The sequence below is a fragment of the Panthera uncia genome, chromosome A2, assembly GCF_023721935.1.
Source record: "Panthera uncia isolate 11264 chromosome A2, Puncia_PCG_1.0, whole genome shotgun sequence".
In the NCBI taxonomy this organism is placed as follows: domain Eukaryota; kingdom Metazoa; phylum Chordata; class Mammalia; order Carnivora; family Felidae; genus Panthera; species Panthera uncia.
The window spans coordinates 160,591,923-160,608,486 of record NC_064816.1 but is presented as its reverse complement, the minus strand read 5'-3'; the positions used below and the strand labels follow the sequence as shown (position 1 = coordinate 160,608,486).

Below are 16,564 nucleotides of genomic sequence, written 5' to 3'. Positions count from 1 at the left end.
CACCTTGCGACCTGCTCCTCGCACGGGCACCTGCCGCCACCGGCGCCCCTGCGGTGCCGTCGATGGCGGTCCCCGTGCTGTGCCTTTTAGGCATTTTTATTTTATCCAAGTGAGACGAGAGGCCTCCGGAGCGCCCCGAACGCAGTGATCTTGTATTTTACGGGATCCTTCCGGCTGACGTCTGGTGCCTGAGAGCAGGAGGGCAGGGAGGACACGGGAAGCCCCGTGGAGGCTGGCTCAGCCCCCGCGTGGGAGGCTTCGGTGGCTTTCGCCAGGGTGGTCTCGGCGGAGCCGGGAGATTCTAGACGCTCTTGGAAGACCGGGATGGCCCGGCAAACCGGTGTGCTTGTTAGTAGGCGGTGCCGCTGACCCCGAAGCCTGGGGCTGGGGCGTCCTTAAGGAAGGGGCTGCCATCTACTGGGATGGGGGGAGACTGAGGGAAGGACCCGGGGCTCGGAGCTCGGCAGGGAGTCCGAAACGCCTGCTAGGCACCCAAGCAGAAAGGGAGGTTGGAGCCCCGTTCAGGGGAGTTGCGGGGCAGGGTCGAGTGGGGGACTCGCCGGCCTGCAGCTGACCTTTAGAGCCCTGGGACCGCCTGGGGTCCTGTCGGGAGCGACCGGGGGGAGGAACGCAGCCGCCCGACCTGGGCTGGGTTCAAAAACCAGCCTGGTGTGGATTCAAGAGAGATTTTATTTTTTTAAATTCTTTTTAAATGTTTATTTTTGAGAGATAGAGAAAGAGATGGGGCGGGGAGGGGCAGAGAGAGAGGGAGACACAGAATCCAAAGCAGGCTCCGGGCTCCGAGCTGTCCGCACAGAGCCCGACGCGGGGCTCGAACCCACGAACCGTGAGATCATGACCCGTCGTAAGTTGGACGCTAAACTGACTGAGCCACCCAGGCGCCCCTCAAGAGAGATGTTAAGAGAGAACATGGGAGACAGAAGAAAAGAAAGACAGCTTTTTCAGTGAGTTTCGCACAAAGCGGGACAGCATCGTGCAAGCAGCTGAAGGTGGTCACGAAGCGCAGGGAGGCTCTGACCGCATGTTGGTTCGCACGCGGGACAGGTCCGCCTCGGAAGGAAACCTTCAGGAGAAGAGACTTCTGGGGAGCCGGTGTTCAGCAGGCGGGAGAAGGGGGTGCAGTACCGGTGGGGGGGCCGGCCTGCGGTGGCGGGGACGCCCTTCCCTGAGCTCTCCTGTTGGGAGTAACGCGTGGGGAGGCCACGGGGTGTCTGAGAAAGAGCAGAGGGGACGCCGTCGACAGTGTGGACAGCAGACAGGAAACACTCCCCGGGAGCCTGACGGCAACGGAGGATCTCCCGGCAGCCCTCGGGGCCATCAGAGCTCAAAGCAGGCCAGGCCGCACGGTTGCCTATGTGTCCAACTCTGGCCTCCAGCTGCAATGCAAGCCCAGGATCATGGGGACTCAGAGTTTTCAGACGAGCACCAGTTCCAGGGGAAAAGAAAATGGAAGGCTGTCAAGGAGATGGTCAGCAGTGACCCCAGAAGACGGATCTTGGGCGAGAAGGGCGAGGGGGTGCTGAAGGGGGGGCCCTGCAGAGGGAGAAGGATCGCGGGCCTCGAGCCCGGGGACAGCAGGGGTCCCAGGAGGCGCACAGCCCTGAGACGCACGGCCACCCACCGGGCTGCTTCCTGGCAATGACAATGTCAGCAGGGGGCCTGGGCCTGGACAGCTCACAAGGGGGAGGGGGAGAGGGGGTCCCCATCTCGCAGGGACCCCGTTGTAGGGGTGCCTTGAGTGGCTCAGTTGGTTGAGCGTCCGACTCGATTTCAGCTCAGGTCAAGATCGCAGGGTTGTGAGATCGAGGTCCACGTCGGGCTCCATGCTAGGCGTGGAGCCTGCTTGAGAGCCTCTCTCTCTTGCTCTCCCTCTCTCCCGCTGCCCCCCTCCCCGATCATGCACTTTCGCTAAAATCAAAAATGTACAAAAGTATATTTTTTAAAAGAAGACTGTATTGCGGAAATGACGGAAGTAATGGAGAAGGAAGCGAGCCGGGTCGGCCAGTGGGGAGGCCTGAGCCTCCACAGACGGCAGCCCGGGTGGGGAGCGGGGTGCTACCGTCTCACCTCCGCTTCCCGCAGGGATGTGGGGCTCAGGCCAGGTTCCCGGAGGACAGAGGAGGGCCACCTCTGGGTCACCCCAGAGCCCGAGGCCATCGGGCGGCAAGGGCGAAAGGCAGCCGTGTTCCCGGCCTGCGGACCCTCCAGCTGGGCAAGCAGGCCGAGGGGCCTCCTCGGGAGCGGCGGGGGTCCCCGAGCCGGCTGCTGGCCCAGGAGCCCGGCACCATCGGGGACTCGCGGGAGGAGGGTGCGGGCCCAGCGCAGCCCCTCCCACGGCACCACCTCCCGAGCTCAGGTGGGGTTTCTCTGTGCAGCCCCCCGGGCCGGCCTCTCATCCCCTGACTGCACCCCCGCTGCACCGCCCCCCCCAGTTCCCCTCCCCAGCGCCCCCTGCACCAACGCTGGTCCCCCACTGCCGACCCCCCTGTCCCGCCCACCTGCTGACCTGGGTTCCATCACTCCTTCGGCTCAGAGCCGCCCCCGGGCCCCCAACCCCAGGCCCGCTGGCACTCCCCACGCACCCTGAATTCCAGACATCGGTGACACCCCACCCGTGGCCTCCCCGGCACAAACACCCTCCCCGGGCGACCAAGTGTAGAGCCGGAAACTTTCTCGGGAGGAGCGCCCTTTTGCCCGGCGTCTCCCGGGTCCGGGGAGCCCACCGCCCACCCGCGCCTAGAGGTTTCCATGCAGGGCTCCCGCCCCTCACAGCAGACGCCAGCTTTCAGACAAAGAACAACGTACCCACAGGATACGGATTAAAATGGAAAAAAAAATGGTTTTTGCCTCCTCAGATTCTGATTTGGGCTTAAAAACTCCAGGAAGTCAGATCTGAGAAATTAATCAAACATGCGGACCTGTGCTGTCCCTTCCTCCCGTTTCCCGCAAGTTTGCCTCTTCGCTTACCTTTCCTTTTCACCCAGAACCAAACTCGGGCCTCCTCCCACGCATCCCTCCCATCCGGGAGAACGGTGATAAAGTCCGTCCCTAGGTGTCTTCAGAGGTAACACTTTTGTCAGCGAGGCCTGGCTGGTGCTCGGGCAGGAGCCAAGGCCCTTCCGCCGCCCTCCCTCCCTCCCCAACCCCCGTCCCCCGTCGCCCACCTGCCCCCGCACCTGCCTGTGGGGACACCGCGTCCATCCGTTCCGTGCCTGGCCTTCGTCACTGGAACTCGAGTAGGTCCCACGCGGAGGGGAAACCAGAGAAAGGACCTAGACCTGAAGTCCCGCAGCAGGTGGTCCCGGCTGGAGAGGGACGGTCCCTCTAAGAGGGACACCGGCCGTTTTCTTGTGTCCCAGGAAGGGCACGAAGACCTCGGCCAACTTGAGGGGCTGACAGAGCCGGCACGGTGTCACGGGTCACCAGTACCATTTTGCTCCTTCATCACAAGGTAAGCCCCCTCCCCACAGACCAGAAAGGTGGGTCTCAACAGGCGAGGAGTGGTGCCAATGCCACCCGCCAGAATCCCACGAGACTCTAGTGCAGGGCCCCCGCCAGGGAGAGCCTGGCCTGTCCCAGCCCAGCCAGGGGTGGGGGCGGAGGTGGGGGCGGGGTTGGAGGGGGGGGGGAGGTGTTCCTTCTCCAAACCGGCGGGGTGGGGGGATATTTTACAAGTACCCCGTTTTCAGACCAGGAATTCGGAGCAATTCGTAGCAACATGGAAAACTCGGATGACGCATTCGATGGAAAATGGATGCCCAACAATGTGCATTGGGGGACCCCAAACCAGAGTGTCACAGGCATCATCCTGGGGGTGACCGGTAACCTCCACCCTGGGTGTTAATGATTAGCATCGGAGCACCAATGTTGAAGAGATGTAAAAATCATTCATAATGGTTTAAAAAATGTAAAAAGGGGGGGGGGGGTGGCTCGGTTGGTCGGGCATCCAACTCTGGCTCAGGTCATGACCTCACGGTTTGTGGGTTTGAGCCCCACGTCGGTCGGGCTCCGTGCTGACAGCTCGGAGCCTGGAGCCCGCTTCGGATTCTGTGTGTGTGTGTGTGTGTGTGTGTGTGTGTGTGTGTGTCTCTCTGCCCCTCCCCTGCTTGTGCTCTATCTCGGTCTCTCAAAAATAAATAAACGTTAAAATTTTTTTTGAAAAACGTAAAAAGAAAATACCCCCCCTTCCAAACTTCCAATAGAGCCAAACAAGCTGTTTGTTTTTGTCGAGTCTGTTCCGACTCCTGCGGACCACAGAGTGTGGGGTGAGGACAAGCCGGACCCTCGGACCCTCGGACCCTCCCGTGGGTCCGCTGGCAAGATCCTGTTTCCCAGCCGATGCCTGCAGCAGAGGGGGCGCGCGTGGCGCTGGGGACACCCCCACTCCTCGGGGGAAACACCAGCCCGGTCTCCCGCGGGAGGGCCGAAGGCTGGCCGTCCGCACGGCGGGGACGCGGGACGGACCAGGCGCGGGCGGCGAGGCAAAGGAGACACCGGAGCACCAAAGCAGAGGCCGCGAGGCAGTTTATTAACACATCTTTCCAATTACAACACAGTTCGAGACACGCCTCCGTACGGAGTCACACAAATGATACACACAATACATTTTTCCAACCATGTCACCAGTGTTCCTCACACAGATTCCTGATAAAGCGTCACAGTGATCAGCGCACAGCGAGACGGGGCAAAGCGAGGCGACGTCCTTCCCCACAAGGGCAAGTGCAGTGTCGGGCAGAACACGTGAGGCAGGCCAACCCACAGGGAAGCAACTCGGTCGCGAGCCGGTCTCTGAACTCCCAACGCACTCCCGACAGACACAGCGTCAGGCTCCACCCGGGAGCTGGCGCGGGCCAGCTCGGCAGCGCGTGCGCATTACGGTTAGGAAGGATCACAGCGGGAGCAGTGACACGGGGTCAAACGGGCCGCCGCTTCCAGTGGAAAAATGGGCGCGCTACAACTAACACTGACTCATGCACAAGAGGTCCTGTAAAAGCAGGGGTGAAAACAAAGGGGTGGTTAATCGCACGCTCCCCGCGGGCGGCAGGACGCCGGCATCGCGGGGCGCCACACGCTCCCGCAAGGTCACACTGCAAAGTAACAGAATCCGGACGTTATTCTCTCCAGCAGAGACCTGCAGGAACAAAGCGGGAGGGAAAACCTGTCAAAGCAAAGGGGGTGACGCAGTCGAACGCCAACGCCGTGCAAAAATGTTCACGGCCGCCTCGCACCCCCACCCCCAAGGAGGAATTCTAAACGTTAAGAGCAGACAGAGGAGTAAGAATAGAGCACCGTCAGCAAAGGACAGGTCCGTGGCCAAAGGCAGGTGGGTAGGAGGAGGGTGAGGACATCCAGAGAGGACGAAGGCGGAGAAAGTGATTTTCCAGAATGGGGAAGAAGCTCCCTGTGGTGGCCGCTAGAGGGGTTTGGGCGAGGAAGGTGCAAGAGAACAGGAAAGGGGGGTGGGGGGGGGGGGGAGGCAGGAGGCCGCTGCTCCGGAGCCCCCGGGGAGGGGGTGGGGGGCGGCAACGCCACAAAAGGACAGAGACGCCCCACACAGGGAACCCGCTCGGAATGCAAAGGTTGCGGGCTGGGCTGCTGTCGAACCTGAAAATTAAAGGGTGGCATCAAAGGCGAAGACGGAGAGTTAGAATCCTCACAGAGGAAAAGCACTCCTGGCCCCCATGCCTGCGAAAAGCAAAGACGAATTACAAGAAAACCAAACGGTCCACTAGCTCTCGGCTGAGGGTGTGAGTGCGCTGTGTGTGTGGTTAGAAACCCCTAAATCATATGGTCTAAGACAACGCTGCAGAGTGTATGAAATGTAAACAGGCCTTTAAAAATCAGCTTCCACTACGTGTGCCCTTAAGATAAAAAGTAGTTGAAAAGAAAGCATGCTGCAAGAATGTCAAGGTCTACTCTCTAGAGTATATAAAACCACTAAATACAGAATATATTAAAAAATAGCGTACCTGTCCAGTCTGTGCCACGTACTCAGAATTTAAAGGTACGTTGTTTCTTTTTAAAGGGCCTGTATTTTTCTAGGTACGTTTTAAAATCAGTAAAATAAAACACAGCAAAACACCAACACGGTCTTTTTACATTTTAGTTGGTCAGAAATAAAAGGGAAAAAAGTCCTCACTGAAGACGCCTGCTCTACCTGCCTGTCCTGACGAGAAGCCTTCCTACCAAAACCCGGCACAGGGGAGAGAGAGTTAAGAGTTTTAAAAACATTCTCTAGAAAAGGCAGGTTACAGCGTGTAAAACCAATGATCCTTCCCAACCATACGCTACCAGAAGAAGGTATACCTGGGATCCAATATGAATCAGCGAGTTCTGCTTTGGTTCTAGGACACAAAACCACGGGCGCTTTAAATGATGAAGATTAAATAGGTTGCAAAAAAACCTTACACAATAATCCTTAGGATTTAGCAGTAAATCAAGGCTAACCGCCTTTGGAGAGTTCATATTTACCAATGTCCAAAATAACACTCCATTCACAAGTTTTAAAAATAGGTGAAAAGGTTAATTGAAATGCTCATTAAATACAGTAAAATACCTACACTTTCCCCTAAGCGATCTCAGCTCCTGTGGCTTCCTTCGGGGGGGGGGGGGGCGGACAGGGCTGTCTGCCCACCCGGCAGCGATCATCCGCCCCACCCGTCAGGGATTCCCTTTTAGAATAAAGTCTCTTAAAAATTGGTAAAGAACCAAGGCTACCTTTCACAAGCCCCCCCACCCCCAACACCAAATAAACAGACAAGGGTGGGGGGGCACTCAACCTGACTACAGGGAAATAAAATCAGGTCTAACAGTGAATATGTGAAGCCAGAACAATCCTACAAGCAGGAAGGGAGGGGAAATTAAAAATGACTCTGAGCAGGCCAGTATGACAGCAAAGGAGCCCAGAGCCATCTGCTGAGGGCAGCACCGGCCCGACTGGGGATGCATTTCTTGACAGGCGGACACGCGGGCTCTCTAGGGAACCGAGCGGGGAGCGCGCCGGGCATTGGGCACCAGACCTCCACCAGAACCCAACCGCCCGCAACAGGGTCCCTGTCAGTCCAGTGGTCTAGAAGCGCGTGGAGCTTACCTTCAATTAAATAACAAAGAAATTAAAAACAAAGACAGCAAAAAAAGAAAAAAAGAAAACAAAGAAAAGAACAAAACAAAAAACCACAACAAGCCGAAAGAAAATTTAAGAAAACAAGAACGGAAGTGACAGGTTCTGCAAACAACCCCTCTGAGCCAGGCCCTGCCTTGGGGCATCTCTGTACCTCCGCGGGCCGCTCCTGAGGAAGGGCTCAAGGCCCTCCCGCGGAAAGGTGACCTCCCTGTTGGGCGGGTGCCCTCCTGTCCCCCAGCGAGAGCCATCCACGAGCCCACCCTCCCGCATGCTTCTCGGCTCGACCAGCTGACTCCTCTGAAAAGAGTCAGTGTGTGAGAAGTTCATTATACTTTGTACAACTCCTTCATTCTGCAAAATTCTCTTCCCGGTCCCAGGCCCCCTGCTCCCCTCTCCCCTCCACCCGAGACACCTCTCCCAATCTCCTCCAGCAACAGTCTTCCGTTTACAAATTAAGCAAAACGCTCTTTGAAAAAAGCCCCCTGGGCGCAGGATCCAAGCTCTGTCACAACTTAGCAACGCTACAGAACCGGGCGTAAACAACGGTTTATCCAGGGTTGTTACAAATCAAGAGAAGAACGACTCAAATAAAAAGTAGTCATGATGAAGCCCCCCCCCCCCCCCCCCCCGCCACCCTGCCCGCTCCCCACTGGGAAGGGCACAGACACCTACGTAGGACGCTGCCTGTCCAGAAAGAGGGGGGACCCTCAACATTTGTTCTGGTAAAAAGAGACAGGATTTCTCCCTTAGAATTATCAGTATAAGGACTTAACAAAAGTGGCCAGACCAACGGTAATGCAAGGTTATGCTCAGATAAGCGGCTAAGTGATCTTATGTTACAGCACAAAATCAAAACAAGACAATGTAAAAGGAAAAGGTACCTTGGGTCCACATAGTCACCTACTGTATTTACCTTACGCGATACAGCGGTATTTACTGACTTTAAGCTTCCTGGATTTGGAAACAAATAATACACAGGTCAGGATACATGTAGTGACTTAACTACCATCTTTATAAAAATCGGATATACACACAGACACATCAACAATTATGGAACGGTATCCATTTAACTTTGGAAAGACAACACAAAAGAACTAACAAATAGCTAAGACTGTTGCTGAATTGAAAGCGTTTCCAATTAACATTTTAATTTTAAAAGGTCCATATTTACATAGTACGTTAAATGCTTCTGCATGTCATTTTAAATGCATGATAAATAAAGAACAAAGATAATGGTTGCAACAGATCTTCCAAAAGGGTTCGGCTTATGGTGGTCTGATTTCACTGCGAAAAGCGCACCGAGAATGGAAATAACGTTACTTTCTAATTCTGCTTCTTTCCCTTCCGCAGCTCCCTTGAAGGAAACCAAGCCTCTGCTCCGGGCCGGCCGGCACTAACTGCGGCCACTGCCAACGGCCGGGCGCACGGGGCCATTCTAACCAGGGCTTTACGAAGGCCCAGCTCCCCGCAGCCAAAGGCTTTCAAGAACACCACATCAAGAGAAGGCTCATGTGTGTAGACAGTTAACAGACACACATGTCCCATGGCGCCCGAATCGTCCTCGGACAAGGCCAAAAGCAGACCTTAATGTCACCACCAGGTCTTGAACAGCGGTGCCCACGCAGGACTGATGACTTCTCATCACTAACTAGGGAAAAAGCTCTTTGTTATGTGCCTACTTTCCAGAGACAATACGGCACACTCAGACTATTTCAGAAAATGGTAAAAAATTTTTAAGCTCGTTTTATTGCATCAGTTGGTTCTTGGTGATAAAAAGCAAGTCCGTCAACTGAAAGCCTTCCCACTGCCCGGCACCGGCAAGGGGTCTGGATGTGTCATAACTAGCAGGCTGTCAAGCTCGTTGCTTCAACGCAGCTCTCTGTGGACTGAGCCAAATAAACTACGCTTTTAAACACACGAACACATCCGTCTCTCCCTGTGACAATAGCGGACAGGACGTGCGTGTCGACCGAGGGTAGGGACAGGGCACGGACTGTGCGGACCCTCCCCTGGAGCACCACGGCAGGCCTGGCACAGCTGAGTCAGGGGCTTTCTGGAACAAGGCGGCCAGGCGCCTCAGCTGGGGGGTGCACCCCGGGAGTGCCCGTTCGCTTCCTGGCACCTACACCTTCTGAAAAGCAGCCGCCGACACCCACCTTCATCCTCCAGGCCTCCTCCTATCGCGGGATGCCACTTAGAACCCTCGCCACAGAAAGCCTCACGGGGTCTGAACACTCCCCTCCAGTTCGGGCAACTGAAGTTGCAAAAAATATAAAATTTCACCTGTGCAAACACGACACAGGCTCACGCGGCCTGGGTCCCAGCCCCCACGCGAAGGCTCAGAGGAGGGAGGGTGCCTGGCGGCGGGGGGCTCCGGGGCTTCGAGCTGGTCCCCGCGGGGCTGACCGGTGGCATCTGGAGGCGGCAGGCTCCTATTTCCTCTAATTCTATGACTAAACCTGCCGTGAAATCTCAGGTACAAAACACAGCTAAAAAGTCTGAGTATGCCTTAGCATCTGTTACTTGCTCAAACAGTTCAGGTCCACGTTAGTATAAACCCCAAACGGTGAAACTCGTTCTTGAGCAGAAATACAATAAGGCACTTTTTTAAAGACTTGACCGGAATGAACTGTACTAAACGTTGCTTTACGGGAAGGAAGAGTCTCACCTAAACGAGCCTACCCAGAACTCCTCAAGCAGGTTCGGGGCCACATGAACACATTTCAATTTCACTTTGGGCTGCACCGTCTGGGGAGGACAGCCATCCCTCACACCACACCCCACGAGGGGCAACTCGCCAGCACATACTGCTCAAGGGCAGCACAGCCCTACTCAAAAGGCCTTCACAAAAAAAGAAAACAAAAAAAAAAAACCACGTAAATCAGAGCAATGATAACCAAGTTCCCGAAGAATGTTGTATGTCACAGAGCCAGGGACACGAATATGCTGCTTCGGGCCACATTTACAAAGAGGAACAAACCACACGGGGCCGGGCCGAGTCCCCCTGCCTCTGCCTCACGGGGTAGATGTGCAACACGACCCACCTGGCGGGGCTCCGGAAGGGCTGCGAGGTGACGGCGCCACAGGCGCCCTCTCTAGGCCCAGGGAGACACGGCGGGGCCTGCCAGGACTGCTGCCTTACTGGGGAAGAGTGCACAGAGGGGTGGGGAGTCCCCTCCGCGACTAGGAACACGCAGCTGGTGCTTCTGGAGTATTTACAAGAAGCAGAATCTGCCACACAATGGGCATCACTCCCAACCGCCCTCACGTCCTGCTTTCCAGGACACGCGGCTGCCCGTCACCATCACCCAAATTTTAATCTACGTGCTTCCAAGAGCCTCGTGAGGGCTTTCTGAGAGGACAGCGCGGTTCCGCTCGGCTGGGAAGACCCTTGTCTAGCCTGCACTGAAGATGGGTGCAACCATTATCAAGTGTTCTTTGCTGTGGAAACTACTCAGAATTTGTGGCGCTAACGTCCCTTCCTGAACCTAAGTCACTGTGATCGGTCACACAGCACGATCACGAAGAACAAGGGCTACATGCATCGTAAGCACTTTGAAAACAAAAGAAACCAGAAAGTGTAGTTCTCTGTGGTGACAACAGAACGGGGAGCGTGTAACACCGGAGCCCAGGCCGCCACATCCCCAAGTCCGGCTCTGCTGGAGTCCACGCCGGGCCGGCCGCTCTCCGGACAACAGTTACGCAAGACTGTGCGCGGAGAGGCCGTGCTCGTGGGGGTGTGCGCCGCGGCTTCCCTGAAGAAATCCCACAGCGAGTGTTCCGTGTCGGGTCGGCGGCTCCTGCTAGAGATCACTCAACAATCAGGGCCACGTTTATGTGGGACAAATCTATCATGTGCCTGCGGAGAGGGAAAGAAACAGTCAACGCCGACCGAGCGCCACAGATGAGCGGTCAGGTCGCCAAGGTATGGGAAAACTAGGATAGTAGGTCCCGACAGATGACAACTCCATAAAAATGCAGACACAGATCAACGCAAAACCCGGGAGCCAATGCCCCACACTGCACGAGGGGAAGGGCACGCTGTCTGCGCTCGGCACGCATTACTGGCGCGTTTCTACCACAGCAGGTGGGCGCACACACGTGTGAAACCACGGCTGCTTTGCTGGAGAGCAAACCACAGCGGGGAGGCTCTCCCGCCCGCTCCCACCGTCACCCCGACCACGGAATATCCAGGCTACCTGTGGAATTTCTGCTGAAATGCTAACGCATGAGCCGGTTCCTTGAACTTAGCTATGGCTTTCCGTTGCTGGGGAAGCATCTGTAAACTCTAGAGGGAAAAAAACAGAGAAATATTAAAAAAAAAATTTTTTTTTTTAAATTTTAGAGAGTGAGAGGGGGGAGAGGGGCAGAGGGAGAAAGAATCTTGAGCAGACTCCACGCTCGGCACAAAGCCAGAGGCGGGACCCGATCCCACAGCCCTGAGATCATGACCTGAACCCAAATCAAGAGTTAGATGCTCAACCCACTGAGCCACCCAGGCGCCCTGAGAAACACTTTAATTTCATGTTGTATATGCTTAAAACAAAACCCAGCATATTTATACATCAGCTTTAATATAAAATACGAGTCCAGGCTGACACTTGGATCACTAAAGGAAACTATCTCCCTAGCAATTTTTCCTCCCTGATCCAGAGAATCTGTCCCCAAAAGCCATTCCCATGAGTGTACCCCCCCGCCACCCCCCAGTCTGGTGTCAGGATCTGGCATCATCCGGCCACATGAGTCACTCAATCTTCTCCCTCAACCCTCCCTGTGAGGCCCAATGACACACACTTCTGGAGAGTCACCCCCCGTTTGCACACCTTCCTGCCACACAATTTTCTATGAGACCCTCACTGATTTTTTTTTTTAAAGCAGTATTACATCACACAGGAGGAAACTGCTGTTTTGCAGGGGGACCCCACAATTACCACTGGGGTAAACCAAGGAGGCTTTCACACCTCCAGCTACCCACAGCAAGGGACAGCTTCGCCAGTGGCGGCTGTCAGCACAGTCTGATCACATTCTGTACTTAGACACTCGATTACTAAGTGACATCTTCAATGAAACCTTCGGAGCCAAGGCAACCATTCCAGAGGCCGCTACTCTTTGCGCTGAAAACCACACCCTTTCGTGAAGAAGACAGACAGAAAGGATCCATCGAGTGAAGAGAGAATCTTACACGTCTGAAAGGAAGGTGCTGGACAGAGGGGACTCACACGTGGGTCCCCAGCTTGCCCTGAGGGACAAGGGGTTTAGGATCTGAGGATCCGGGAGGCCCAGGTCAGAGGAGACCACCTGTGTGGTCTCTCAGCCGGTCCCACTCTCAAGGGCCCGATCGTTCTCAAGCCTGCGGTGCCGCACGCAGTCCTGCACACTGTCCGGGCGCTCTGCCGAGAGCGAGGCGCATAGCGGCCAAGGCGGGACCCCGCTCACAGCAGGAATCGACGCGGGGGCCGCCACCCACCCTGTCTAGATGCTGTCTAGCGAAGTAGGACAGCCGGAAAACACAGCTGATGGAGGCACGGGACCCTGAAAAGTGGCGGCATATGTGGCTGTTTAATTGTAAAGCATTTATCAAAGATCTACGGTGGGAACACAAAAACACTCAAAAAGGTATACCGTACGCGAAGTGAAAAGTCTCCGTTTTAATACCCACACGACATCTATCGGTCAACACAACTAGGGGAGCTCTATGGAACACCCACTTTCCCAAAAGTCACCTTTCAGTGTTTACAAAGAAATGAACGGTCTCAAGTCTCCAAATGACACGGTGGGAAGGTGAGCACGCGGACCACGCGGCCGAGGAGCAGCAAGCGGGTGGTGGGGACCCCCAACCCAGCAGGAGCACAGGCAGCGAGCTCAGGACAACACGAGACTGCTCTCATCTGGGGTATAAAAGCAGAAGCAGGGTTTTCTAGAGGGTTCCACCTAGGGTTAAGAGCACCGGCAAAACGCCGTAGTTGGTCTGGGACGAACGCAGGTGACTTCTCTTCCCTGGAGACGCGCTCGGCACTGTGGCCCCTCTGGCCCCGGGGACTCCCTACAAGTCCTGCACAGAGACCTACTTTCTCTTCCGAGCGGCCAGCCTCCTCCACCCGCTCGCGCCTGTTCTGTGCCGCACGCTGCAATGGGTTCCAAAGCATCCGCTCAGAGCACAGGCAGCCCCGGGCACCTGCAGGGGGCCCGCTGCCAGGCCCCGCTCTCTGGTCCTGTCTGCGCCCCCCCCTCCCCCGCAGCCCCGCGGCCACGCCGCTCGCTAGTGCGCGCCCCCTGGTGGCTGCTGCCGGCACCGCGGCGGACCTCAGGCAAGAATCCCAACAACTTCCCCAAATCTACCTCGTCTAAAAATACGACGTGTTCTTTAGGAACAGACAGGAAAAAAACTAATTGCTGATGCTACCGCAGATAATTAATCATACCGTACAATTCACAGGTGGAATCTGGGTTTCTGAAAATACCACAGTTTTTTTGGTTTGTTTTCAGAAAAACAGGTTTCCAGGTATCTAGGGTGATTTCCTCCGGGTGACTTCGCAATATGAAATGAAGGCACGAAGCTTCATTTTTACCACTTACCACACAAAACGGTAAAACGCCTGATGCGACAGAACTCACTGGGACCTGAGCAGTTTACACCTCGGTCTGAGGAGGTGCCGGACGAGACGGCAATTCCTCACGGGGAAACTTCCCCGTGCCAATTCCTCACGGGGAAAAGGCCTGGAGCTCAAGCAGTCAACACAAGCGATGAGAACACGGTCCTAAAATCTTCCTGGTTATGTCCTTTATTTACATTTTCGTACCTTCTTCCAGAAACCAAACGACGTCTTCTAGGCAGAAGACTGAATTGCAGAAACTGTCCCTATCCCGCCATTTCTGACCTACGAAAACGAGAGCTCCAGGAGTTCGTTACTGGGAGCAGAGGGGTGGGCACCGCGCCGGAAGCCGGAAGCCGGACGCCTCGTGCTCCCCGGCTTCCACGGTGCAGAGCGGCACTCGCACGAGCTAGCGGCACAGCCCCGCACAGACACTAGCTGGGCCAGAACAAACCGGAAGCTGCACCGCGTCTCCGGGCCCACGCTCGCTCTGCTGCCGCGGCTGCCTCTCCCGCAAGCGCCCCCCTGGCACTCAGAGGGCAAGGCCAAGGCACCAACTTCCGGCCTGATGCGCTTCCGTTTTCAGAGGGGAGACACCCGCACGTCCTGACGGTGAGTGACCGCGCTCCTTCAAGTAGCAAAACGCAAGACGAAACCCTCGGCTGCGAGCCGCCTGCTCGGACGCCCTGCAGGCCCCTCCGGCCTGGCCTCCGACAGCCTGCGGTCTCATCCGGGGAGGATGTCCGTGTGCACGGCACCCTGCCTCTTCTCCCACGGGCTCAGATCAACTACCACGTCGCGGGGACGCCAACTCAGATCAACCAAAATGTCACGGGGACGCCAACAGGGTTGCGTAGCCCCGAAGATCTGTGTCGGCGTCCCTCCCCCTCCGGCCGGACGCTCTTAGCACCCGCGGGAAGTGCCTTCTGCCAAGAACAGGACGGTCAATTTTAGACAACAGCGGTGCTACCTGAGAGCAGCCCCACCGACAGGCCACGAGGAGCGCGTCCCCACAGGCCCCACCATAGCTGTGACTCACACGGCCGGGGTGGCCCCGCTGAGGCAGGTCCCAGAGCCCCCGGTCGGCGGCAGACCGGTGTCCCCACAAGGCACAGGGGCCCCAAGGGGCAAACGGCAGCAACGATGGAAGCGTGCGCCACAAGGCAGGCCCGACACCCAGCTCCTCGCAGGACCCTCTCACAGATGCACCTGCCGCCGCGGGTTCGGTCCAGTGCCCGCGCTGCGCTTTTCCCCAGGGCCCCGCGTGCCCACTCTCCGTGCTGAGACCCCCCGCCGCTCCCCGCACTGGCCGGCTTCCCTCCCGCTGGCCCCCCGAGACCCCCAGTGCCGTCACACTGCCATCCCGAAGTCCTCTTTCCGTGGGCGTTACTGCTGGCTGCGTTCTCTGGACCTTGACGAGGACCCCTAGTAAGCAGTCTTTCCATCGTGGCTTCAGATCACGTGGTCACACCCGTGTCTTCTCCCCCGATGTCCTGAACTTCAGAACCAACGACCTGAGATTCCAACTCTGTTGGCTACACCAGCCGGGCCTTGCGGCCGGTCGGAACAGGACGCTCCTTCACAGCGGCTCACGCTCTCGCACGACTGCCCACGGGGGCTCAGCCACGCCAGCCTGCAACACCCGCCGCCCCGAAGTGCAGTGTCTGGGGGCAGGCAGACACCCCTTGCACCTGCCACCCCGTGGGGGACGAGGAGGCCATGCGTCTCCTCCAGCCTGCTCAGGCCGGGGCACCGGGAGAGTTACAAGGTGGCGGGTGTGGAGAGCCCGACAGAAAGGCCTAGACTCGAGACGAAGAAGAGAGCCCCGCCAACAGCCCGGCTGTGCCGCAAAGGACACCCATGGCTCGCGCTCCCCCTCTGGCCCCAGCCGGGGCACCGCCAGGACACGGGAGTGACGGAGGCGGTGGAGACAGCGTGGTGCCGGGTACGTGTGGGCACGAGTCAGCGCTGGCCGGCCTCGTCCTCAGGGAGGGTCACGACAGGGGACAGTCATACTCTCACTGAGCGATCTCAAACCTCGTGCCTTGGTGAGGAAACTGCTTTTGTGTTTTTACACCATGACGTTTACTTACGGGGTAACGAATCTTTCTTCTTAGCACAATTTGAGGCACAATCTAGCAAACGGGGAACTAAAAGCAATTACACAAAAAAGCCACGGAGGTCCTAACTACCTTACTTCCTGATCTAAGAGCTACCTTGGCTTCCTGTCTCAGGACAGAGTGGGAGGTCAGGGTCACTGCTGCAGGAACATGTGTCCGCCAGCCCACAGGGCACGCGTGCCTGGCAGTGACCGGGCTCCCTTCTCGCGGGGGCTGGGGTCCAGGCAGACGCGTCTCTGGGACCCGCTCGGGAGTGGAATGCTGCGGCTGTGGCTGCCACGCGCCACCTCCCCCAAGATTCTGGGACCCGCTACCGCACTTCCCACGCCACTGCTGCCTTCTGGTTGCCACGCTTCTACAAGATCTGCACGTTGTTCCTCATTCTGGAAATAGCGAGTTGATTAAGGTCTTTAAAATGGACTTTCTAGAGAGCCTTGTGAGTACCGTTGAAGGGAATAACATGCTAATCCGAGAGCCACACTGACAAAGCCTCTCGGATTCCACAGCTCAAGGAGCAGAGGTCACATGCGGTTCCTAGGAGTCTAATTCAAAAGCCCAGAGAAACAGGGGACCTTCCTACTCTGGACAGCACCACCTGCTATTACACCGAGTGGACGCGAGGTGGCGCCACAGTCCACCGCACACAGAAGCTTCTCCCGTCAGGACCACAGGAGGCCGGGGTTACCGGGCGCCATCCCACCCGAGTT

At 56.8% G+C, this 16,564-nt stretch overlaps 1 protein-coding gene across 4 annotated transcripts in view; it reads right to left on the bottom strand.

Annotated features, from left to right (window-relative positions):
- Positions 1 to 4,528: 4,528 nt before the first annotated feature.
- The window catches only part of RBM33 (RNA binding motif protein 33), a 134,657-nt gene continuing 122,621 nt past the window's right edge, over positions 4,529 to 16,564 (bottom strand). For all 4 annotated transcript variants that reach the window (XM_049642157.1, XM_049642158.1, XM_049642159.1 and 1 more), the window contains 2 exons: positions 11,344 to 11,432; positions 4,529 to 11,003 (listed from right to left, as the gene is read on the bottom strand). In XM_049642157.1, coding sequence (XP_049498114.1) covers positions 10,955 to 11,003; positions 11,344 to 11,432 — 138 coding nt within the window. In that variant the 3' untranslated portion in view covers positions 4,529 to 10,954. The remainder of the gene's footprint in view (positions 11,004 to 11,343; positions 11,433 to 16,564) is intronic.